Genomic DNA, 26034 nt, shown 5'->3' on the forward strand with positions numbered 1-26034 from the left:
GTTTTTCAGACTCTCGGTTCCAGCTTTGATACACCTGTACTGATCTTGCCTTCTGGATGACAGCGAGGTGAACTGGCAACTCCAAGAGCCAGTAAGTAACCCTCCTGCAGGTGCAATAAGCCCTCGAGCCCATTAGAGGACAGCATTGATTTATTTTTCACAGCTATGCCTCTACTAATAGGATAACCTGTTACAGTAATGGCATATACTGTACTGGATTGACAAGTTCATCAATGTCAAGAATAATGTCTGCATATCTAATCTCACAATGCAAGCAGGTGATACATGCTCGCCTCCTTTCCTGCCTGAGAGAGCTGTCTTTCTGACAGCTGTTTCCTTCTGTGTATAAAACGTTGTGGTCTGAAGTTGAACAAAACAGATGACTCATAATAAGTCATCAAGACTGATAGATATAGACTATATTTTGGCCCGTAAGTCCTTAATTTTAGATATTCACTTTTAAATGGTGTACATCTAAGACAGTTATATGAGACATATAGCTTGTAAAGGGGTAGGGAACACCATTAGAGTTTACTTGCTTTGTGATTCTGTTTCTCCTGTGGAAAGTGTTATGGTTCATGGCCAATTATTGCCTCATTCTACTACCATTGCACAACACCCACTAAGTACTACTGCTGAAATACTACAAACTTGTTTATAAAATGTTGTTTACACATACTCTTGCACTGATATCCCCACAACCACATCGTGCGATCTTAACACACTCATAAAATAGCAAATAGAATCTTTGTAGTCAATAGCAAAGCTTTTTCTGGTTCTGACCTTATCTCCTAAATTGGTTCATCTGTGAAACAGCACAGTTAAAAATATATGGCAAATAGAAATCAAACTGGATGGACATCAGAAATAGATGAGAGAGGTTGAGGGTAGAGGAAGGACAGGACTAAAATCAAACAAAATATAACTATTGTAAAGTAGTATATAGTATGTATAACCTGGAAGTAGAGGCCTAAGTGTTATTGTTCCCAGGTTTACTCCAATTAGGGGAGGGGTGGTAGGGTTAGAAATTAATAAAGGAAAATATATATGAAATATATATATATATGCGTTTGTGTGTATGTATACGTATGTAGTTGATGTCGGAAGTTTACATACACTTGGGTTGGAGTCTTTAAAACTCCACTTCACAAATTTCTTGCTATCAAACTATAGTTTTGGCAAGTCGGTTAGGACATCTACTTTGTGCATGACACAAGTCATTTTTCCAACAATAGTTTACATACAGATTATTTCACTGTATCACAATTCCAGTGGGTCAGAAGTTGACATACACAAAGTTGACTGTGCCTTTAAACAGCTTGGAAAATTCCAGAATATGATGCCATGGCTTTAGAAGCTTCTGATAGGCTAATTGACATAATTTGAGTCAATTGGAGGTGTACCTGTGGATGTATTTTAAGGCCTATCTTCAAATGCAGTGCCTCTTTGCTTGACATTATTTTTAAAAAATCAGCCAAGTCCTCAGAAAAACTATTGTAGACCTCCACAAGTCTGGTTCATCCTTGGGAGCAATTTCCAAAGGTACCACGATCATCTGTACACACAATAGTATGCAAGTATGAACACCATGGGACCACGCAGCCGTCATACCACTCTGTCTCCTAGAGATGAATGTACTTTGGTGCGAAAAGTGAAAATCAATCCCAGAACAACAGCAAACAACCGTGTGAAGATGCTGGAGGAAACCGGTACAAAAGTATCTATAACCACAGTAAAAACTAGTCCTATATCGACAATAACATGAAAGGCCGCTCGGCAAGGGAGAAGCCACTGCTCCAAAACCGCCATAAAAGCCAGACTACGGTTTGCAACTGCACGTGGGGACAAAGATTGTACTTTTTGGAGAAATGACCTCTGGTCTGATGAAACAAAAATAGAACTGTTTGGCCATAATGATCATCGTTATGTTTGGAGGAAAAAAGGGGAGGCTTGCAAGCCGAAGAACACCATCCCAACCGTGAGGCACGGGGTGTCATGTTCATTGTAATGAGGAGACCAAGGCATACATTCTTCTTTCAATGAAGAAAGAACACTGAACAAACTAACAAAACGTACTGTGAAGCTAATACGGATAGTGCAGACAGGCAACTAAACATAGAATAAGAAGCCACAAATACCCTAGACAAAATGGATACCTAAATATGGTCCCTCTGATTGGGAACCAATGCAGGCCACCATAGACATACAGTGCCACCTACACGCACCAGCCCTCCGGTGGCAGCCCCTGCACCAGGCTTCCTGTGCGTGTCCAGAGCCCAGTACTCCCTGTTTCTCCTCCTCGCACTCTCCCTGAGGTGCGTGTCCTCGGCCCAGTACCACCAGTGCCGGCACCACACATCAGGCCTATAGTGCCTTCCTCCTGTCCGGCGCTGCCAGAGCTCCTGTCCCTCAGTCCAGAGGCGCCACAGCCCCTCAGTCCAGAGCCGCCAGAGCCCCTCAGACCAGAGGCGCCAGAGCCCCACAGTCCAGAGGCGCCAGAGCCCCTCAGTCCACAGGCGCCAGAGCCCCTCAGTCCAGAGGCGCCAGAGCCCCTCATTCCAGAGGCGCCAGAGCCCCTCATTCCAGAGGCGCCAGAGCCCCTCAGTCCAGAGGCGCCAGAGCCCCTCAGTCCAGAGGCGCCAGAGCCCCTCAGTCCAGAGGCACCAGAGATCCTCAGTCCAGCGCTGCCAGAGCCTTCCTCTCCAGCGTTGCCGGAGCTGCCCGTCTGCCCAGCGCCATCAGAGTCTCCCGTCTGTCCTGAGCCACCAGTGCCGCCAGTCTGCAAGGAGCCGCCAGTGGCGCCAGTCTGCAAGGAGCCGCCAGTGGCGGCAGTCTGCAAGGAGCCGCCAGTGCCGCCAGTCTGCAAGGAGCCGCCAGTGCCGCCAGTCTGCAAGGAGCCGCCAGTGCCGCCAGTCTGCCAGGAGCCGCCAGTGCCGCCAGTCAGCCAGGATCCGCCAGTTCCGCCAGTCAGCCATGATCTGCCAGGGCCGCCTTTCAGCCATGATCTGTCAGGGCCACCATTCAGCCAGGATCTGCCAGAGCCGCCAGTCAGCCAGGATCTGCCAGAGTCGTCAGTCTGTCCCGAGTTGCCCCTCTGTCCAGAGCTGCCCCTCTGTCCCGAGCTGCCCTCAGTCCAGTGGGTTCATTTACAAGGGTCGCCGTGGTTAGGAGGCCACGGAAGCGGACAATGGGGCGGACTAAGACTATGGTGAAGTGGGGGCCACGTCCAGCACCAGAGCCGCCACCGCGGACAGATGCCCACCCAGACCCTCCCCAATAGGTTCAGGTTTTGCGGCTGTTTTCGGTTTTTCACGTTTCTTGTTTTTGTATATTGTTCTATTTTAATCCTTATTAAAGATGTATTTAAATTACCACACTGCGTTTTGGTCCGCCTCTCCTTCAACAGAAGAATCCCGTGACAGATGGCTAATGTGACCATGTCACGGACTACATTATCAAGAAAGGATGCTTTCTTCAGGACCTCCATTGAATGTTGGTTTGCAGAGCTCCTCCATAACTCTACAGAACTCCACATTACTGTTTTCCCTATTTCACCCTCACTTCAAAATCTTAATTAAACTAATCCCCCGTGAAGGAGATAAATGCTTAATTCCCTCCATGGCTCTTAGGCTGCATGTAAATGTTCTGCCAAGGGGCTTCAGCACAGAAAAAAAAGCATAATTTGATAACGAAGAGGAGAAAAAAATTGTATTCCTCTTGTGCATTGCTCATTCCCTGTTTGTCTGCACATGAAGTTAAAATTGATTTGAACATGTTCGGATCGTACACAAGGAGACTACGTGAGTGTCACGTTCTGACCTTTATTTCCTTTGTTTTGTATTTATTTAGTATGGTCAGGGCGTGAGTTGGGTGGGCAGTCTATGTTTGATTTTCTATGATTTGGGATTTCTATGTTTCGGCCTAGTATGGTTCTCAATCAGAGGCAGGTGTCATTTGTTGTCTCTGATTGAGAATCATACTTAGGTAGCCTGGGTTGCACTGTTTATTTGTGGGTGATTGTCTATGTTAGTGGCTTGTGTTCAGCACAGGTCTCATTTGTAGCTTCACGGTTGTCATTGGTTTATTGTTTTTGTTACTCTTTTGTATAGTGTTGCAGTGTTCAGTGTTCTCTTGATTAAAATTCACGATGAACACATACCACGCCGCATTTTGGTCCTCTGTTCCTTCTCGCCTCTCCTCTTCAGATGAAGAGGAGGAAGACTGTGACAGTGAGAGATTTAATGTGACTCAATGTTGCTTCTAATAGCACCTTGAATTCGATGATGTGGTTGTTTTTATATTTACAAGAAAATCACTTTATATTTTACTTCAGACATATGAAATATTTGTAACAGCAATGTGAAAGAGCACTCAGAGATAATGATGACTTATCTTTTAGCCAAAAGATCAATGGCCAAACCCATTGAAGATAACTACTGTATTTTATTCATAAAGATAAATTGCATGCACATACAGTGAGCTCCAATAGTATTGGAACAGCCACAAATGTGTTGTTGTTTTGGCTCTGTACTCCAGGACTTTGGATTTAAATGATACATAGACTATGGGGTTAAAGGGCAGACTGTCAGCTTTAATTTGAGGGTATTTCCATCCATATCGGTTGAACCCTTTAGAAATTACAGCACTTTTTGTATGCTGTCCCCCCATTTTAGGGGACCAAAAGTATTGGGACAATTCACTTATATGTGTATTAAAGTAGTAAAAGGTACTTGGTCCCATATTGACACCACATTAATGACTTCATCAAGCTTGTGACTCTACAAAGTTGTTGGATGCATTTGCTCTTTGTTTTGGTTGTGTTTCAGATTATTTTGTGCCCAACAGAAATGAATGGTAAATAATGTATTGTGTCATTTTGGAGTCACTTTTATTGTAGATAAGAATAGAATATGTTTCTAAACACGTCTACATTAATGTGGATGCTACCATGATTAGGGATAATCCTGAATGAATCGTGAATACTGAGGAGTGAGAAAGTTACAGAGGTATAAATATCATACACCCCAGGAATGCTAACCTCCCCTGTTATTGTAATGGTGGGAGGTTAGCATGTCTTGCACTTATGATATTTGTGTGTCTGCAACGTTCTCACTCATCATTATTGACGATTAATTAGTAGTCACTGGGTGAATTGGTACACCAGCCAAAGTGTAACTAATAACTTCACAATGCTCAAAGGGATATTTAATGTCTGCTTTTTTTACCCATCTACCAATAGGTGCCCTTCTTTGTGAGGCATTGGAAAACCTCCCTGGTCTTTGTGGTTTAATCTGTGTTTGAAGTTCACTGCTCGATTGGGGGACCTTACAGATAATAGGGAGGAGGACAGAGGTCAGAGACCTGGCAGTGTGGTACCAGGACAACAACCTCTCTCTCAATGTGAGTAAGGCAAAGGAGCTGATTGTGGACTACAGGAAATGGCAGGCCGAACAGGCCCCCTATTAACATCGACGGGACTGAAGTGGAGCGGGTCGAGAGTTTCAAGTTCCTTGGTGTCCACATCACCAACAAACTATCATGATCCAAACACACCAAGACAGATGTGAAGAGGGCACGACAACACGTTTTCCCCCTCAAGAGACTGAAAATATTTGACATGGGTCCCCAGATCCTCAAGAAGTTCTAGAGCTGTGCCATCGAGAGCATCCTGACCGTAAGGCGCTACAGAGGGGAGTGTGTATGGACCAGTAAATCACTGGGGCCAAGCTTCCTGACATCCAGGACCTATAAACTAGGCGGTGTCACAGAAAGGCCCAGTCATCGTTATTGTTATGTACATTTCATTTGATTTTAGTTAGTTTATTTAGTAAATATTTTATCAACTTTATTTATTGAACTGCATTGTTGGTTAAGAGCTTTTAAGTAAGCATTTCACTATAAGTTCTACTACACCTGTTGTATTCGGCACATGTGACAAATCAAATTTGATTTGATAATTGTATGTGTAGGGTACAGAGATGAGGTAGTCATTGAAAAATCATGTTAAACACCATTATTGCACACACAGAACTTATTATCTGACTTCTGTTATAGAAAAATTATACATTTACATGATTTGTTTGATATTAATAGTTACCAATTAACACTTAACAAATAGGAGGATATTTCTGTTCTGTTAGTGTCTGTGTTTTTATTGTCTCCACTCTAGTTCCCTGCAGCTAATCTGGGCGTATGGTCATTGGAGATGGCTTGAGCTGACAAATGAGTGCGTGGCCATGCACGCCTCCAACTCAATCATCAAGTTTGCAGACGACACTACAGTGGCAGGCTTGATTACCAACAATGACGAGATGGCCTACAGGGAGGAGTTGAGGGCCCTCGGAGTGTGGTGTCAGGAAAATAACCTCACACTCAACGTCAACAAAACAAACGAGACGATCGTGGACTTCAGGAAACAGCAGAGTGAGCACCCCCCTATCCACATCGACGGGACCGTGGTGGAGAAAGTTTTAAGTTCCTCTGCGTATACATCACGGACAAACTGAACTGGTCCACCCACACAGACAGCGTGATGAAGAAGGCGCAACAGCGCCTCTTCAACCTCTGGAGGCTGAAGAAATTCGACTTGTCAACGAAAACACAAACAAACTTTTACAGATGCACAATCGAGAGCATCCTGTCGGGCTGTATCACCGCTTGGTACGGAAACTGCTCCTCCCACAGCCGTAATGCTCTCTAAATATAATAATAATAATAATAATATATGCCATTTAGCTGACGCTTTTATCCAAAGCGACTTACAGTCATGTGTGCATACATTCTACGTATGGGTGGTCCCGGGAATCGAACCCACTACCCTGGCGTACAAGCGCCATGCTCTACCAACTGAGCCACAGAAGGACCTCTAGAGGGTAGTGAGGTCTGCACAACATATCACTGGGGGCAAACTACCTGCCCTCCAGGACACCTACACCACTCGATGTAACAGATGGCCAAACAGATCATCAAGGCCATCAGACTGTTAACTTCTCTAGGGCAGCATTCGGAATTTTGTATGAAAAGCGTGCCCAAATTAAACTGCCTGCTACTCAGCCATAAAAGCCAGAATATGCATATAATTAGTAGATTTGGATAGAAAACATTCTGAAGTTTCTAAAACTGTTTGAATGATGTCTGTGAGTATAACAGAACGCATATGGCAGGCAAAAACCTGAGAAGAAAAATCCAACCAGGTAGTGGGAAATATGGGGTTTGTAGTTTTTCAAGTCATTGCCTATCGAATATACAGTGTCTATGGGGTCATATTGCACTTCCTCAGGCTTCCACTAGATGTCAACAGTCTTTGATGCTTCTACTGTGAAGGAGGGGGAATGGGAGCTGAATGAGTCAGACTGTTACGTTCTGACCATAGTTCTTGTGTGTTTTCCTTGTTTTAGTGTTGGTCAGGACGTGAGCTGGATGGGCATTCTATGTTGTGTGTCTAGTTTGTCTGTTTCTGTGGTTGGCCTGATATGGTTCTCAATCAGAGGCAGGTGTTAGTCATTGATTGGGAACCATATTTAGGTAGCTTGTTTTGTGTTGGGGTTTGTGGGTGATTATTTCCATGTCTGTGTTAGTTTCAACACACAGGACTGTTTTCGGGTTTTCACATTTATTGTTTTGTATATTTGTAGTGTTTTCTCGGTATTTGTCTTTATTAAAGATGTTTAACCCTAACAACGCTGTGTTTTGGTCCGCCTCTCCTTCCCAGTAAGAGAGCCGTTACAGAATCACCCACCAACCAAAGACCAAGCGGCGTGGTAACAGACAGCGGCAGCAGCAGCAGCAGCAGCAGCAGCAGCAGCAGCAGCAGCAGCAACAGCAGCAGCTGCAAAAGCAACAGCAGGAGAAGCAACAGAGGAAGCAGCAGCAGTGGGAGAGGCTGCACTATTTGGAAAAATGGACTTGGGAGGAGATCCTAGACGGGAAAGGACCCTGGGCAGAGCCAGGGGAATATTGCTGCCTCAAAGCCGAGCTGGAGGCAGCGAAAGCAGAGAGGCGGCATTGTGAGGAGCTAGCACGGCAGAGCGGCTGGAAGCCCGAGAGGCAGCCCCAAAAATGTATTGGGGGACACAGGGAGAGTGTGGCAGAGTCAGGAGCCAGACCTGAGCCAACTCCCTCTACCTCTCAGTCCTGAGCTACCTCTCAGTCCTGAGCTACCTCTCAGTCCTGAGCTACCCCTCAGTCCTGAGCTACCCCTCAGGCCTGAGCTACCCATCAGTCCTGAGCTACCCCTCAGTCCTGAGCTACCTCAGTCCCGAGCTGCCCCTCAGTCCGGAGCTGCCCCTCAGTCCAGTGGAGTCCTTTGTCAGGGTTGCTAGGCCCAGGTCGGCGGCGAGGGTCGCCACTCAAAGGACGCTAAGGAAGTGGACTATGGAGTGGGGTCCACGTCCAGCGCCAGAGCCGCCACCGCGGACAGATGCCCACCCAGACCCTCCCTATAGGTTTAGGTTGTGCGGTCGGAGTCCGCACCTTTGTTTCAACACACAGGACTGTTTTCGATTTTCACATTTATTGTTTTGTATATTTGTAGTGTTTTCTCTGTATTCATCTTTATTAAAGATGTTTAACCCTAACCACGCTGCGTTTTGGTCCGCCTCTCCTTCCCAGGAAGAAAGCCGTTACACAGACATCTGCCAGAGTGGCATGAGCTGATCACGCACGTTCACGTGAGAGTTAGCTTGCGTTCCACTGCATTTCTACAGACAAAGGAATTCTCCGGTTGAAACATTATTGAAGATTTATGCTAAAAACATCCTAAAGATTGATTCTATACAACGTTGACATGTTTCTACGGACTGTAACGGAACGTTTTGACTTTTCGGCTGCTCGCGCCTCATGAATTTGGATTACTGGGCTAAACACGAGAACAAAAAGGAGGTATTTGGACATAAATGATGGACATCGAACGCTAGCGTCCCACATTCCCGAGTGAGGTTAAGCAGCCATCACTAACATTGAGTGGCTGCTGCCAACATACTGACTCAAATCTCTAGCCACTTAAATAATAAAAAATTGGATGTCATAAATGTATCACTGGTCACTTTAAACAATGCCACTTTATATAATGTTTACATACCCTACATTACTCATCTCATATGTATATACTGTACTATACCATCTACTGCATCTTGCCAAAGCCGCACGGCCATCTCTCATCCATATATTTACATGTATATATTCTTATTCATTCCTTCATACTTGTGTGTGTATAAGGTAGTTGTTTTGAAATTGTTAGATTACTTTTAAAATATTACTGCACGGTCAGAACTAGAAGCACAAGCATTTCGCTACACTCGCATTAACATCTGCTAAGCATGTGTTTGTGACCAATAAAATGTGCTTTGATTTGATTTAACATGATTTAAAATTAGTTTGAGATTGACAGATAATGTTTAAATGCAAAATACTTTATTTTGTGTTTGGGATCCTCAGCTCAGTTTGGGACCCTTAATCCAGGCTGGACAGGAGGAAGTCAACCTGCATTTCTAGAATCTCCATCACCTGCCACGAGAGCCTCTGTGGGCTTTCATAGATGGACTCATCGAGGTTGAAGATGGAGTCCAACCACGCCTTCATCTGATCCTGAAGACAACAGACACATCATCATCATCAACAAATAGTTAATGACCAGCTACAAAGAAAAGGATGACAAACCATCACACACAGTTCAAGAGAGAGAGAGAGAGAGAGAGAGAGAGAGAGAGAGAGAGAGAGAGAGAGAATAAATAAATAAATAAATAGATATGCACCTTAATGAGGAGGTAGAAGTTCCCAGCAGACTCTGTCCAGGCTCCTCCAGGAGGGCGAATCCTCATCATCACTTCCATGAGCAGATAATAGAAGGTACCAGGCCTCTGGAGTAGGAACAGGGGACATGAGTGAGTGTCTACAGACCTGGTATGGCTACAGTGTGGATGGGGTAGATAAACAACAGGATGTTTACATTATTAGGGTCACTTACAGATGTTGGAAGAGATGTTTTTCCTTCAAGAAGGCTCAGTAGAACGAATTCATAAAATACATCCGTGAAATTGATGTGGTTGATCTGAAGTCAAACGAATAAGATAATTACATATTTTTCATTGACAAGCACTTTAGAAAGTCTCATTGAGTAGATGTTGGATGAGCAGACGGTGCCTGCAGCTAACACTCAAGCTTGCATGTAAACCTACTCCTACAAGAGCCATCTCCAGCTCTAGTCGCTCCCTGTTTGCTGGCTCATTAATGAAGTTCACCAGGATGTCGTAGGCCTGCTGAAACTGCCTCACATCCTCAAAACAAAACAATCATACAATTCCTTAGAACTTGGGTCATAAACTCAAAGCTTCAGGTCTGTAATTCAGAGGGCCTCTGATTGTTTGGCTTGTAAGACATTGGAACTTTTCAACTAAACCTTATGAATCACTATTGCCTAAATGTAAGCCACTGGGCAAAGACTGGTTGAATCAACTTTGTTTCCTTGTCATTTCAACAACAACAATGTAATGTGATGATGTTGAATCAACATGGAAAACTGATTCGTATTGAAAAAAGTCATCAACATATTTTTTTCACCAAACTTTTAACCTAAGTCCAATGACCTGGTAGATTTTTTTTGATTGGATTCACATTAGTTGACAACTCAACCAAATGTAACTAAAAACGACACGCTGAAATGACATCTGTGCCCAGTGGGAACTATATATCTGGTCTGATGAATGTTGTACAATTATTTGAATGGTTACCTGCTGGTTGAGCTCGGACAGTCCACTCAACACCATCCTCCCAGCGTGGGTGAGGTAATTAAGGGAGGTACTGTCTGAGGATGTCAGAGCCTGTGAGAACAAGACAGTACATTTAGAAATGGTACAGAAATGTACATCAAATGAAATTCAAAAGGTGGTAAATTCACACTTTCTCACCTCCATAGCACGTCGGATACCGGCCAGCCTCAGAGAGAAGTTGCTTGTCCCTTGGTTTCCAAAGTAACTCCTGTAAATAGAAATGTTTTTTAGCAAATGTGCAACATAAGAAGCTAAAGCATACATTAATGCCATGAGATGAAGATATCCTTTTATGTTAGCCTATGTTACAACTGCAGGATTTATAAAAACCATACCAATGTAGGATCTTAATTTGATCCGTCGTTTGTTGCTGAGACACTTGTAGTGTATTTTAGTTTTAAAAAGGCTTTTAATGTTTGTAATTACAGACTTGATTTGCCCTAACGAAAAATCTATCAACCCCTTCAAAAATGTCAAATATAATCCACATAATAACAAATATTTCCTATGCCAAGAGTGTGCCAAGAGTGTGCAAAGCTGTTGTCAAGGCAAAGGGTGACTATTTGAAGAATCTCAAACATAAAATATACTTTGATTCCATGTGTTCTTTCATAGTTTTGATGTCTTCACTATTATTCTACAACGTAGAAAAGAGTAAAAATAAAGAAAACCCTTGAATGAGTAGGTGTTTGAAAACGTTTGAACGGTAGTGTATATAAAGTGTTTCAACTCTATATCTGAAATGCTAATGGTGTCTTCTTTTTAAGACTATATCCATGTGTGTGAGATGTATACTTTTGTTTCAAGGTAGATGTGTTTAAGACTACTAAGAAACACTGTGTGTGACTGTCACACCTGACCATAGAGAGCCTTTTTATTCTCTTTTTGGTTAGGTTGGGGTGTGACTAGGGTGGGTAATCTAGGTTGTTTTTTTCTATGTTGGCCTGGTATGGTTCCCTATCAGAGGCAGCTGTTTATTGTTGTCTCTGATTGGGAATCATATTTAGGCAGCCATTTCCCCTCTGTGTTTTGTGGGATCTTGTTTTTGTGTTGTTGCCTTTGAGCACTCCAGATCATAACGTTTTGTTTATTCTTTATTGTTTTTGTGCGGTTCACTTCAAATAAAAGATGTCGAACCGATTTCACGCTGCGCTTTGGTACGAGTGTTCTTATGACGATCCTGACAGTGAACCTGATTTAGCCCACTGCAGTAAAAGGTTATTAAGGTCCTACATCTGTATAACTACAATATAGGGGCAGATTATTTCAAAGCAAATGTTTTTACTATAGATGAACACATGAAAGCAAACTCACCACAGCTGGGGCACATCTGCAACATTATGTTGCTCCTCCACAAACTCCTAAAACAGACATCACATTAACATCAACTCTGGGCTCCCAAGGTAAGTCACTTAAGAATTTGTTCCTAGATAAGTAAATAAAATAAATACTAAACTGCATTTCACCTGCAACTGAAGAGGACAAAACATTCAGTGACATCATAACAATACTTTCATCCTGACCTAAAAACTTGACAAACCTGTTGAAACCAAAACACTGTGCTTGGAACACAATGACACTGAGACACATACCTGTACACACAAGTACAAATGTCAGGAAAACAAATAAAAAGGGTTATTGACTGTAGAAAGAGTTTTACCTGAGGAGTGCTGTCAGGGGTCTGGTCCTGGGTAAAGTGGTAAGGTGGAGGGGAAGGGAACGGGGGAGGCGGAGGGGGAGGTGGAGAATCCTGGGGGAACTGCTGAGAAGAGCCAGAGGACGGCTCATGAGGGGTGGTGATAATGTCAGAGGTAGAGAACTGATACGTCATCATGTCATCCCCCCTCTCCTGGAACCCCTCCCACTGTGGTGGAGATATCCACCTGCTATTTAACAAACAACACCGTCAGCCCAACCACAATGTTGAAAACCCTCAACCAAACACTGAAATAAATCCTACCACAGAGAAACAACGAGGCATACCTGGGCGTCCTCATAATAGGTGAACTCTGACCTCCTCTTGACGAGGCAAGACCTGAGTCCATGGATCCTTCTACCAAGGTACTAAAAATGACGATAGAAATTTAAATGTATCATTTCATTTTGTCAACATTTATTTAAATAGGTAAATGGACATTTGCCACTTTCCATTTTCTTTTATGAGTGTTTGACTGTACCTTAATACCAGTCACCTCCTTGTTGGTGAGGACCACCTGGACATTACCCTTTCAAAGAGGCACATGGCAAAATTACATTTCATTCAGGAAATATAAGTAGCCCTATATTTTGTACATCATTTGACACAAAACAGGTGCATTTGAGATGAAAGATCAGTTGAGAATCTCTCACCCATGGGTCCAGGATTTTTCCTGAATGACTCTGCTCCACCACAGCTGTTTCTCCACTCCCCTCACAATGCACAGGTGATGCATGTCCTCTTCGTTTTGCTATAAGGAAAAACAGCTTCAGTCTGCACACCTCTCTGTATATTTTAGATGTAGATTTCTATATCATTTGGCAGGTGATCACCACTGGCAGTGATATAGAGCCCACATGAATTTCGTACAACAACTTTCCTCTAGGTTTCAATTAGGACCAGACATACAAAAGAAACCCCAGAGACAAATGGGAGTTAAAACACACAGGTGTGTTCATAAATGTTAAGAATATGTCTGAAGTACCTGCACTCGTCCATAACGGATTATCCAGGTATGGAAATGAAACGAACCCCAGTTCCCAACCAGCTGCATCTTCTCAAAGGGAAAACCAGAGTCTTCACTATTTGGCTGCAAAACAAAGACATCCCCTAATTGTAGAGCTTTCTCTGTGATTATTTATAAACAGACCAAGGGATTAAATCCAGACAGGGCTGCTGCCCAACCTCCTCATCCATATACTAAAGAACAAGACAGGATCAATTTATGAGTCAGTTTGAATGATTGACTGGTAGCCTATAGGAGTGACCGACTGGTATATGGAGGATCTCAAAAGGAGGCCACTGTATTATAGATTCTAAAAGGGTTGGCAGTTGAACTACACAGGTCTGTGTTCAAATGTTAAGGAAACATCTGAAGTATCTACACATGAATGGCTACCTGTTCAGTTTGAGAAGTCAGTTCCTCCCACACCAACCTCCCTACAGGAGTGAAACAGATGAAAATCGGCTGTTCCATCATGAAAATCTGTGAGAAAATGAGGGAAAGGACAACAAAGTATTTCACGACCATAGTGGATACTGAAGGTAATCATGCCTATTAGAAAATATGATCTTTGTCCAATAATCTGCATGGTTACCTGTGTGTTTAACACTGCCAGCTCTCTCACTATCATCCTCCCAGCAAGGGTAAGGTAATAAGTCAGCTGCAGTTGTAAAAAACATGGAGTATGTTTACAGAAATGTATTCCCATATTGTTCTTCAGAAAACATCATGTTTGTGTTTAAGTTACATAAACCAGTCAATAGACCAGAGTGAAGACAAGAGAGTATCAGTACTGTTGGACTTACAGAGCTGGGAACCCACAGAGGTCCAGACCAAGGGACTAAAGCCAGACAGGGACGCTGCCCAACCTCCTCATCCACAAACTAAGGAATAAATCAGGATCCATTTTCAAGTCAGTAAAATTACAGTTTGAATGTCAGATTGTTATTGAACCAGTCCTGATAATGAAGCAGTATTGTTATAGCCTGGGTGCCAGGTAGTTTCAGCTCTCTGACAACTCCTTATGGGATTGTCATGCAAATATCATTTTGCCACGATGGAATTGGCAAGAGAGCAGAAACCTACCGGTACCCAGACTATTGATAGGCCTACAGTATTCTTACCTGAACAAGGACGGGGTCCTCCTGGTCCAGGGTGGGATCATGATCTTCATGAATAAACAATAAAGGATTATGTTTTCTAAGTTGAAGAAATACTACAAGACACCAAACATCTGTCCATGTAGTTAGGCTGATCTTATAATTTAATTGTGTTTATATTGTATGATATCACATTGTATTTATGTGTCTGCATAATGTACCAATATCTTCAATTAAACCTAAAGAAAAAGTTTGGTTTCAGAGGAGCATGTTCGTTTGTTGTTGTTAATAGTGGAATTACTAGCCATCATCATGTCATCAAATCACTCCTAAATGGCACCCTATTCCCTATTTATAGCACTACTATTAACCAGAGCCTTTTGACCATATTACTATGGGCCCTGGTAGAAATAAATAAATAGGAATAGGGTATAGGGTGCCATTTTAGACGAGACCTGAATATAGTTTCAGTCCGGACTATATACAGCATGTCAAAAAGTAAGGAGGACCACGGAACTCTTCATATCATTCATTAAAATGCCTTCATTTGTATGTAATGTTCAAGGAAACAATTTTTAAAAACTTTCCATTGAACATTCCATACAAATAAAGGCATTTTCATTAATTTTATGAAGAGTGCCTTGGTCCTCCTTTCTTTAGACGGCCAATTACCCCTTTTACCAAAGAGCACCTTATGTCTACCAAAACCTAATATTGTGTACCTTAGCAGCGCTTCCCTTCCTCCTTTTTTTCTACACGTTTATACAGTCAGTATTGCTATTTAGACATTGTAAAATATGTAAATGTACCCTCTTCAAACGTGACAACACGGTCCACGATCTCCAAGGTGGCCGGTTCATCCTCACCGACGCCGTAATATTTGTTATGAAAGTAGACTGCCGAACCCGTCGCGATCACCAGGCCAGCTGCACAGAAGCCGCCGCTCGCGGAGCAATCTCAGCGTGGTCGCTTTCAAAAAACTACTGAACGTAGGCCTACTCATTATCGCCCTTCATGCTGCTGTGATTTGACCGAGTTCAAGACCATATAACACTTTCTTAGAATTAAAGGGTTTTATAGGGAATCATTAATACGTCAAATTATTCCATTCGGAATGGTTGGCAATGTCACAATGGGAGGAACATGTTTACCAAACTGATTAAAAAACACTCAACAGTGACATCAATTAAATTGCATTTTGGGGATGATTTGGGAGTTTATAAAATTGTGAACCATGGTTTAGAGAGCAGTGGGATTAGAGCAGTTTAGCAAATACATATGTCTCTAACACAGAGTAGAAAAAGGGGCTGCGCCACAATACATAATGCGCTCTCCATGGTTCTGAAAAGGAACGTTCTTTCCTGCATTCATCATCTTCCTGTTCAAGGTAGAGCCCACTCACTGAACCACTCTCACTTTCACATTCGATTTGTTAAAGTATTCAACTTCCAGGCGTGGGACTAAAACATAATTCAAATTAAGATCCTAAATCTGTATCAAAACATCCTGTGTAGAGGGGTGGGGGATTGTGGCAGATATCACAGGTAATCAGCCTTTGTAGATCTGAATATGAAGAAGAGACAGTTGAAAGGGGATGAGCCGAAAATATGGACTTGTGGAACTGTCCATGAACAAATTAGGTGCAAAAAAACTACATTTAGAGGCTGAGTCATTGTGTAAAAGCCAAGTTTACACATTTGGGGATTATCCAAACATTGACAATGCAACTGGATGTCCATAGGCATGATCTCACCCAAGGTAATAGATACAGTTTGTATAGCATAATAAGTTTCCTTCTTGAGACCTGAAGTATGGTCTACCCATGTGCTATTGGCTAAACCTATGCCTCATCCAGTCACTTGTTGAAAATCATTAAGCATCAGCCAATCAAGGCAGCCAACCATCTCCCATGTCCATGTCTAGCACAGTCCAAGAATAATTGACTGCTTGTTGTTTTTGGCATTACTTCACTTTTAATTGTCAAATATATTTTGTGTGAGATTTGATTCCTACTTCAAACACTTTAAAACAAGTTTCTCCAGAAGGATGCCAACACAAGGTCATGTTGCAAATTGAAATTGTCAGCCTTCGTGTTTGAGCTTCTCAGACAGCTGACTATTAGCTCTGTCAGCTTTAGCTTACATTGACCCACCAGGAAATTTGACCTTCACTGTTTGAAGGAGTGTGTCATCTGAATGTTTGAGGCCAAGCCATGTTGAGCCATGGGAAGACAGTTACAGCATACAAAGCACTGGTAGCCAACTTCTTCTATTTCATTTGAATAATGTCTCCTTCTTATGGCTGTTTCACACAGGAAGTAAGACTGTGCAAGTAGAGATACTGGTGTGCAAAAGAGCAGAAAAGTAAATAAAAACAGTATGGGGATGAGGTAGGTAGATTGGGTGGGCTATTTACAGATGGACTATGTACAGCTGCAGCGTTCTGTTAGCTGCTCAGATAGCTGATGTTTAAATAAAAGTCTCCAGCTTCAGCAATTTTTGCAATTTGTTCCAGTCACTAGCAGCAGAGAACTGGAAAAAAGGCGGCCAAATGAGGTGTTGGCTTTGGGGATGTGTCTGAACTAGACACACTACTTATTTTATCAGGGTCTATTCAAATCAGAAGAGGAGCAAATAAATCGATGCGGTGTCTGTAACCTTTCCCATGCAAAACAGACAGTTACTGATGGGTGTGGAAAATTGACATTTTTGCAAACCCAGAAGTGTAACCATTAGATATGCAAACTTGAAGGAATACGAATGCGAGTTTCCAGAGTGATTTCCCACATACAGTCTCTGACCTACTTAACAGTCTGATGGCCTTGAGACAGAAGCTGTTTTTCAGACTCTCGGTTCCAGCTTTGATACACCTGTACTGATCTTGCCTTCTGGATGACAGCGAGGTGAACTGGCAACTCCAAGAGCCAGTAAGTAACCCTCCTGCAGGTGCAATAAGCCCTCGAGCCCATTAGAGGACAGCATTGATTTATTTTTCACAGCTATGCCTCTACTAATAGGATAACCTGTTACAGTAATGGCATATACTGTACTGGATTGACAAGTTCATCAATGTCAAGAATAATGTCTGCATATCTAATCTCACAATGCAAGCAGGTGATACATGCTCGCCTCCTTTCCTGCCTGAGAGAGCTGTCTTTCTGACAGCTGTTTCCTTCTGTGTATAAAACGTTGTGGTCTGAAGTTGAACAAAACAGATGACTCATAATAAGTCATCAAGACTGATAGATATAGACTATATTTTGGCCCGTAAGTCCTTAATTTTAGATATTCACTTTTAAATGGTGTACATCTAAGACAGTTATATGAGACATATAGCTTGTAAAGGGGTAGGGAACACCATTAGAGTTTACTTGCTTTGTGATTCTGTTTCTCCTGTGGAAAGTGTTATGGTTCATGGCCAATTATTGCCTCATTCTACTACCATTGCACAACACCCACTAAGTACTACTGCTGAAATACTACAAACTTGTTTATAAAATGTTGTTTACACATACTCTTGCACTGATATCCCCACAACCACATCGTGCGATCTTAACACACTCATAAAATAGCAAATAGAATCTTTGTAGTCAATAGCAAAGCTTTTTCTGGTTCTGACCTTATCTCCTAAATTGGTTCATCTGTGAAACAGCACAGTTAAAAATATATGGCAAATAGAAATCAAACTGGATGGACATCAGAAATAGATGAGAGAGGTTGAGGGTAGAGGAAGGACAGGACTAAAATCAAACAAAATATAACTATTGTAAAGTAGTATATAGTATGTATAACCTGGAAGTAGAGGCCTAAGTGTTATTGTTCCCAGGTTTACTCCAATTAGGGAGGGGTGGTAGGGTTAGAAATTAATAAAGGAAAATATATATGAAATATATATATATATGCGTTTGTGTGTATGTATACGTATGTAGTTGATGTCGGAAGTTTACATACACTTGGGTTGGAGTCTTTAAAACTCCACTTCACAAATTTCTTGCTATCAAACTATAGTTTTGGCAAGTCGGTTAGGACATCTACTTTGTGCATGACACAAGTCATTTTTCCAACAATAGTTTACATACAGATTATTTCACTGTATCACAATTCCAGTGGGTCAGAAGTTGACATACACAAAGTTGACTGTGCCTTTAAACAGCTTGGAAAATTCCAGAATATGATGCCATGGCTTTAGAAGCTTCTGATAGGCTAATTGACATAATTAGAGTCAATTGGAGGTGTACCTGTGGATGTATTTTAAGGCCTATCTTCAAATGCAGTGCCTCTTTGCTTGACATTATTTTTTAAAATCAGCCAAGTCCTCAGAAAAACTATTGTAGACCTCCACAAGTCTGGTTCATCCTTGGGAGCAATTTCCAAAGGTACCACGATCATCTGTACACACAATAGTATGCAAGTATGAACACCATGGGACCACGCAGCCGTCATACCACTCTGTCTCCTAGAGATGAATGTACTTTGGTGCGAAAAGTGAAAATCAATCCCAGAACAACAGCAAACAACCGTGTGAAGATGCTGGAGGAAACCGGTACAAAAGTATCTATAACCACAGTAAAAACTAGTCCTATATCGACAATAACATGAAAGGCCGCTCGGCAAGGGAGAAGCCACTGCTCCAAAACCGCCATAAAAGCCAGACTACGGTTTGCAACTGCACGTGGGGACAAAGATTGTACTTTTTGGAGAAATGACCTCTGGTCTGATGAAACAAAAATAGAACTGTTTGGCCATAATGATCATCGTTATGTTTGGAGGAAAAAAGGGGAGGCTTGCAAGCCGAAGAACACCATCCCAACCGTGAAGCACGGGGTGTCATGTTCATTGTAATGAGGAGACCAAGGCATACATTCTTCTTTCAATGAAGAAAGAACACTGAACAAACTAACAAAACGAACTGTGAAGCTAATACGGATAGTGCAGACAGGCAACTAAACATAGAATAAGAACCCACAAATACCCTAGACAAAATGGCTACCTAAATATGGTCCCTCTGATTGGGAACCAATGCAGGCCACCATAGACATACAGTGCCACCTACACGCACCAGCCCTCCGGTGGCAGCCCCCTGCACCAGGCTTCCTGTGCGTGTCCAGAGCCCAGTACTCCCTGTTTCTCCTCCTCTCACTCGCCCTGAGGTGCGTGTCCTCGGCCCAGTACCACCAGTGCCGGCACCACACATCAGGCCTATAGTGCCTTCCTCCTCTCCAGCGCAGCTGGAGTCTCCCGCATGTCCGGCGCTGCCAGAGCTCCTGTCCCTCAGTCCAGAGGCGCCACAGCCCCTCAGTCCAGAGCCGCCAGAGCCCCTCAGACCAGAGGCGCCAGAGCCCCACAGTCCAGAGGCGCCAGAGCCCCTCAGTCCACAGGCGCCAGAGCCCCTCAGTCCAGAGGCGCCAGAGCCCCTCATTCCAGAGGCGCCAGAGCCCCTCATTCCAGAGGCGCCAGAGCCCCTCAGTCCAGAGGCGCCAGAGCCCTTCAGTCCAGAGGCGCCAGAGCCCCTCAGTCCAGAGGCACCAGAGATCCTCAGTCCAGCGCTGCCAGAGGCTTCCTCTCCAGCGTTGCCGGAGCTGCCCGTCTGCCCAGCGCCATCAGAGTCTCCCGTCTGTCCTGAGCCACCAGTGCCGCCAGTCTGCAAGGAGCCGCCAGTGGCGGCAGTCTGCAAGGAGCCGCCAGTGGCGCCAGTCTGCAAGGAGCCGCCAGTGCCGCCAGTCTGCAAGGAGCCGCCAGTGCCGCCAGTCTGCCAGGAGCCGCCAGTGCCGCCAGTCTGCCAGGAGCCGCCAGTGCCGCCAGTCAGCCAGGATCCGCCAGTTCCGCCAGTCAGCCATGATCTGCCAGGGCCGCCTTTCAGCCATGATCTGTCAGGGCCACCATTCAGCCAGGATCTGCCAGAGCCGCCAGTCAGCCAGGATCTGCCAGAGTCGTCAGTCTGTCCCGAGTTGCCCCTCTGTCCAGAGCTGCCCCTCTGTCCCGAGCTGCCCCTCAGTCCAGTGGGTTCATTTACAAGGGTCGCCGTGGTTAGGAGGCCACGGAAGCGGACAATGGGGCGGACTAAGACTATGGTGAAGTGGGGGCCACGTCCAGCACCAGAGCCGCCACCGCGGACAGATGCCCACCCAGACCCTCCCCAATAGGTTCAGGTTTTGCGGCTGTTTTCGGTTTTTCACGTTTCTTGTTTTTGTATATTGTTCTATTTTAATCCTTATTAAAGATGTATTTAAATTACCACACTGCGTTTTGGTCCGCCTCTCCTTCAACAGAAGAATCCCGTGACAGATGGCTAATGTGACCATGTCACGGACTACATTATCAAGAAAGGATGCTTTCTTCAGGACCTCCATTGAATGTTGGTTTGCAGAGCTCCTCCATAACTCTACAGAACTCCACATTACTGTTTTCCCTATTTCACCCTCACTTCAAAATCTTAATTAAACTAATCCCCCGTGAAGGAGATAAATGCTTAATTCCCTCCATGGCTCTTAGGCTGCATGTAAATGTTCTGCCAAGGGGCTTCAGCACAGAAAAAAGCATCATTTGATAACGAAGAGGAGAAAAAAATTGTATTCCTCTTGTGCATTGCTCATTCCCCGTTTGTCTGCACATGAAGTTTAAATTGATTTGAACATGTTCGGATCGTACACAAGGAGACTACGTGAGTGTCACGTTCTGACCTTTATTTCCTTTGTTTTGTATTTATTTAGTATGGTCAGGGCGTGAGTTGGGTGGGCAGTCTATGTTTGATTTTCTATGATTTGGGATTTCTATGTTTCGGCCTAGTATGGTTCTCAATCAGAGGCAGGTGTCATTTGTTGTCTCTGATTGAGAATCATACTTAGGTAGCCTGGGTTGCACTGTTTATTTGTGGGTGATTGTCTATGTTAGTGGCTTGTGTTCAGCACAGGTCTCATTTGTAGCTTCACGGTTGTCATTGGTTTATTGTTTTTGTTACTCTTTTGTATAGTGTTGCAGTGTTCAGTGTTCTCTTGATTAAAATTCACATACCACGCCGCATTTTGGTCCTCTGATCCTTCTCGCCTCTCCTCTTCAGATGAAGAGGAGGAAGACTGTGACAGTGAGAGATTTAATGTGACTCAATGTTGCTTCTAATAGCACCTTGAATTCGCTGATGTGGTTGTTTTTATATTTCCAAGAAAATCACTTTATATTTTACTTCAGACATATGAAATATTTGTAACAGCAATGTGAAAGAGCACTCAGAGATAATGATGACTTATCTTTTAGCCAAAGATCAATGGCCAAACCCATTGAAGATAACTACTGTATTTTATTCATAAAGATAAATTGCATGCACATACAGTGAGCTCCAATAGTATTGGGACAGCCACAAATGTGTTGTTGTTTTGGCTCTGTACTCCAGGACTTTAGATTTAAATTATACATAGACTATGGGGTTAAAGGGCAGACTGTCAGCTTTAATTTGAGGGTATTTCCATCCATATCGGTTGAACCCTTTAGAAATTACAGCACTTTTTGCATGTTGTCCCCCATTTTAGGGGACCAAAAGTATTGGGACAATTCACTTATATGTGTATTAAAGTAGTAAAAGGTACTTGGTCCCATATTGACACCACATTAATGACTTCATCAAGCTTGTGACTCTACAAAGTTGTTGGATGCATTTGCTCTTTGTTTTGGTTGTGTTTCAGATTATTTTGTGCCCAACAGAAATTAATGGTAAATAATGTATTGTGTCATTTTGGAGTCACTTTTATTGTAGATAAGAATAGAATATGTTTCTAAACACATCTACTTTAATGTGGATGCGACCATGATTAGGGATAATCCTGAATGAATCGTGAATACTGAGGAGTGAGAAAGTTACAAGAGGTATAAATATCATACACCCCAGAAATGCTAACCTCCCCTGTTATTGTAATGGTGGGAGGTTAGCATGTTTTGCGCTTATGATAATTGTGTGTCTGCAACGTTCTCACTCATCATTATTGACGATTAATTAGTAGTCACTGGGTGAATTGGTACACCAGCCAAAGTGTAACTAATAACTTCACAATGCTCAAAGGGATATTTAATGTCTGCTTTTTTTACCCATCTACCAATAGGTGCCCTTCTTTGTGAGGCATTGGAAAACCTCCCTGGTCTTTGTGGTTTAATCTGTGTTTGAAGTTCACTGCTCGATTGGGGGACCTTACAGATAATAGGGAGGAGGACAGAGGTCAGAGACCTGGCATTGTGGTACCAGGACAACAACCTCTCTCTCAATGTGAGTAAGGCAAAGGAGCTGATTGTGGACTACAGGAAATGGCAGGCCGAACAGGCCCCCTATTAACATCGACGGGACTGAAGTGGAGCGGGTCGAGAGTTTCAAGTTCCTTGGTGTCCACATCACCAACAAACTATCATGATCCAAACACACCAAGACAGATGTGAAGAGGGCACGACAACACGTTTTCCTCCTCAAGAGACTGAAAATATTTGACATGGGTCCCCAGATCCTCAAGAAGTTCTAGAGCTGTGCCATCGAGAGCATCCTGACCGTAAGGCGCTACAGGAGTGTGTATGGACCAGTAAATCACTGGGGCCAAGCTTCCTGACATCCAGGACCTATAAACTAGGCGGTGTCACAGAAAGGCCCAGTCATCGTTATTGTTATGTACATTTCATTTGATTTTAGTTAGTTTATTCAGTAAATATTTTATCAACTTTATTTCTTGAACTGCATTGTTGGTTAAGAGCATTTAAGTAAGCATTTCACTATAAGTTCTACTACACCTGTTGTATTCGGCACATGTGACAAATCAAATTTGATTTGATAATTGTATGTGTAGGGTACAGAGATGAGGTAGTCATTGAAAAATCATGTTAAACACCATTATTGCACACACGGAACTTATTATCTGACTTCTGTGATAGAAAAATTATACATTTACATGATTTGTTTGATATTAATAGTTACCAATTAACACTTAACAAATAGGAGGATATTTCTGTTCTGTTAGTGTCTGTGTTTTTATTGTCTCCACTCTAGTTCCCTGCAGCTAATCTGGGCGTATGGTCACTGGAGATGGCTTGAGCTGACAAATGAGTGCGTGGCCATGCACGCCTCCAACTCAATCATCAAGTTTGCAGACGACACTACAGTGGCAGGCTTGATTACCAACAATGACGAGATGGCCTACAGGGAGGAGTTGAGGGCCCTCGGAGTGTGGTGTCAGGAAAATAACCTCACACTCAACGTCAACAAAACAAACGAGACGATCGTGGACTTCAGGAAACAGCAGAGTGAGCACCCCCCTATCCACATCGACGGGACCGTGGTGGAGAAAGTTTTAAGTTCCTCTGCGTATACATCACGGACAAACTGAACTGGTCCACCCACACAGACAGCGTGATGAAGAAGGCGCAACAGCGCCTCTTCAACCTCTGGAGGCTGAAGAAATTCGACTTGTCAACGAAAACACAAACAAACTTTTACAGATGCACAATCGAGAGCATCCTGTCGGGCTGTATCACCGCTTGGTACGGAAACTGCTCCTCCCACAGCCGTAATGCTCTCTAGAGGGTAGTGAGTTCTGCACAACATATCACTGGGGGCAAACTACCTGCCCTCCAGGACACCTACACCACTCGATGTAACAGATGGCCAAACAGATCATCAAGGCCATCAGACTGTTAACTTCTCTAGGGCAGCATTCGGAATTTTGTATGAAAAGCGTGCCCAAATTAAACTGCCTGCTACTCAGCCATAAAAGCCAGAATATGCATATAATTAGTAGATTTGGATAGAAAACATTCTGAACTTTCTAAAACTGTTTGAATGATGTCTGTGAGTATAACAGAACGCATATGGCAGGCAAAAACCTGAGAAGAAAAATCCAACCAGGTAGTGGGAAATCTGGGGTTTGTAGTTTTCAAGTCATTGCCTATCGAATATACAGTGTCTATGGGGTCATATTGCACTTCCTAAGGCTTCCACTAGATGTCAACAGTCTTTGATGCTTCTACTGTGAAGGAGGGGAATGGGAGCTGAATGAGTCAGACTGTTACGTTCTGACCATAGTTCTTGTGTGTTTTCCTTGTTTTAGTGTTGGTCAGAACGTGAGCAGGATAGGCATTCTATGTTGTGTGTCTAGTTTGTCTGTTTCTGTGGTTGGCCTGATATGGTTCTCAATCAGAGGCAGTGTTGTTAGTCATTGATTGGGAACCATATTTAGGTAGCTTGTTTTGTGTTGGGGTTTGTGGGTGATTAACAGACAGCGGCAGCAGCAGCAGCAGCAGCAGCAGCAACAGCAGCAGCAGGAGAAGCAACAGAGGCAGCAGCAGCAGCAGCAGCAGCAGCAGCAGCAGCAGCAGCAGTGGGAGAGGCTGCACTATTTGGAAAAATGGACTTGGGAGGAGATCCTAGACGGGAAAGGACCCTGGGCAGAGCCAGGGGAATATTGCCGCCCCAAAGCCAAGCTGGAGGCAGCGAAAGCAGAGAGGCGGCATTGTGAGGAGCTAGCACGGCAGAGCGGCTGGAAGCCTGAGAGGCAGCCCAAAAATGTATTGGGGGACACAGGGAGAGTGTGGCAGAGTCAGGAGCCAGACCTGAGCCAACTCCCCCTACCTCTCAGTCCTGAGCTACCTCTCAGTCCTGAGCTACCTCTCAGTCCTGAGCTACCCCTCAGTCCTGAGCTACCCCTCAGGCCTGAGCTACCCATCAGTCCTGAGCTACCCCTCATTCCTGAGCTACCTCAGTCCCGAGCTGCCCCTCAGTCCGGAGCTGCCCCTCAGTCCAGTGGAGTCCTTTGTCAGGGTTGCTAGGCCCAGGTCGGCGGCGAGGGTCGCCACTCAAGGACGCTAAGGAAGTGGACTATGGAGTGGGGTCCACGTCCAGCGCCAGAGCCGCCACCGCGGACAGATGCCCACCCAGACCCTCCCCTATAGGTTTAGGTTGTGCGGTCGGAGTCCGCACCTTTGTTTCAACACACAGGACTGTTTTCGATTTTCACATTTATTGTTTTGTATATTTGTAGTGTTTTCTCTGTATTCTTCTTTATTAAATTTTTTTAACCCTAACCACCCTGCGTTTTGGTCCGCCTCTCCTTCCCAGGAAGAAAGCCGTTACACAGACATCTGCCAGAGTGGCATGAGCTGATCACGCACGTTCACGTGAGAGTTAGCTTGCGTTCCACTGCATTTCTACAGACAAAGGAATTCTCCGGTTGAAACATTATTGAAGATTTATGCTAAAAACATCCTAAAGATTGATTCTATACATCGTTGACATGTTTCTACGGACTGTAACGGAACGTTTTGACTTTTGGCTGCTCGCGCCTCATGAATTTGGATTACTGGGCTAAACACGAGAACAAAAAGGAGGTATTTGGACATAAATGATGGACATCGAACGCTAGCGTCCCACATTCCCGAGTGAGGTTAAGCAGCCATCACTAACATTGAGTGGCTGCTGCCAACATACTGACTCTAATCTCTAGCCACT

The 26034-nt window shown here is 43.7% G+C and overlaps 1 protein-coding gene and 1 long non-coding RNA gene across 2 annotated transcripts; both read right to left on the minus strand.

Annotated features, from left to right (window-relative positions):
• Positions 1-9428: 9428 nt before the first annotated feature.
• Positions 9429-12597, minus strand: LOC127909808 (uncharacterized). The gene is made up of 7 exons (XM_052471838.1): positions 12427-12597; positions 12081-12127; positions 10905-10974; positions 10728-10817; positions 9965-10048; positions 9753-9857; positions 9429-9585 (listed from the first exon to the last, which is right to left on the minus strand). The coding sequence occupies exons 1-7, from the start codon at positions 12595-12597 to the stop codon at positions 9451-9453; spliced, it is 702 nt and encodes a 233-aa protein (XP_052327798.1). The 3' UTR covers positions 9429-9450.
• Positions 12598-13133: 536 nt separating this feature from the next.
• Positions 13134-13953, minus strand: LOC127909856 (uncharacterized). Its single transcript, XR_008072615.1, has 3 exons — positions 13862-13953; positions 13448-13552; positions 13134-13213 (listed from the first exon to the last, which is right to left on the minus strand). It is a non-coding gene; the product is annotated as an uncharacterized LOC127909856 (long non-coding RNA).
• Between the last annotated feature and the right edge of the window lie 12081 nt (positions 13954-26034).

This window comes from Oncorhynchus keta, chromosome 20 (genome assembly GCF_023373465.1).
Source record: "Oncorhynchus keta strain PuntledgeMale-10-30-2019 chromosome 20, Oket_V2, whole genome shotgun sequence".
Lineage (NCBI taxonomy): Eukaryota > Metazoa > Chordata > Actinopteri > Salmoniformes > Salmonidae > Oncorhynchus > Oncorhynchus keta.

What these genes read in the sequence shown, in the direction of transcription:
- LOC127909808 (XM_052471838.1), bottom strand. Translation starts at nt 12,597, where the DNA reads ATGACGTATCAGTTCTCTACCTCTGACATTATCACCACCCCTCATGAG. An exon ending in CCCCTGACAGCACTCCTCAG is followed by an intron (nt 12,128 to 12,426) that starts GTAAAACTCTTT and finishes TGTCTGTTTTAG; the next exon opens with GAGTTTGTGGAGGAGCAACA. An exon ending in AAACATCTCTTCCAACATCT is followed by an intron (nt 9,858 to 9,964) that starts GTAAGTGACCCT and finishes TTCCTACTCCAG; the next exon opens with AGGCCTGGTACCTTCTATTA.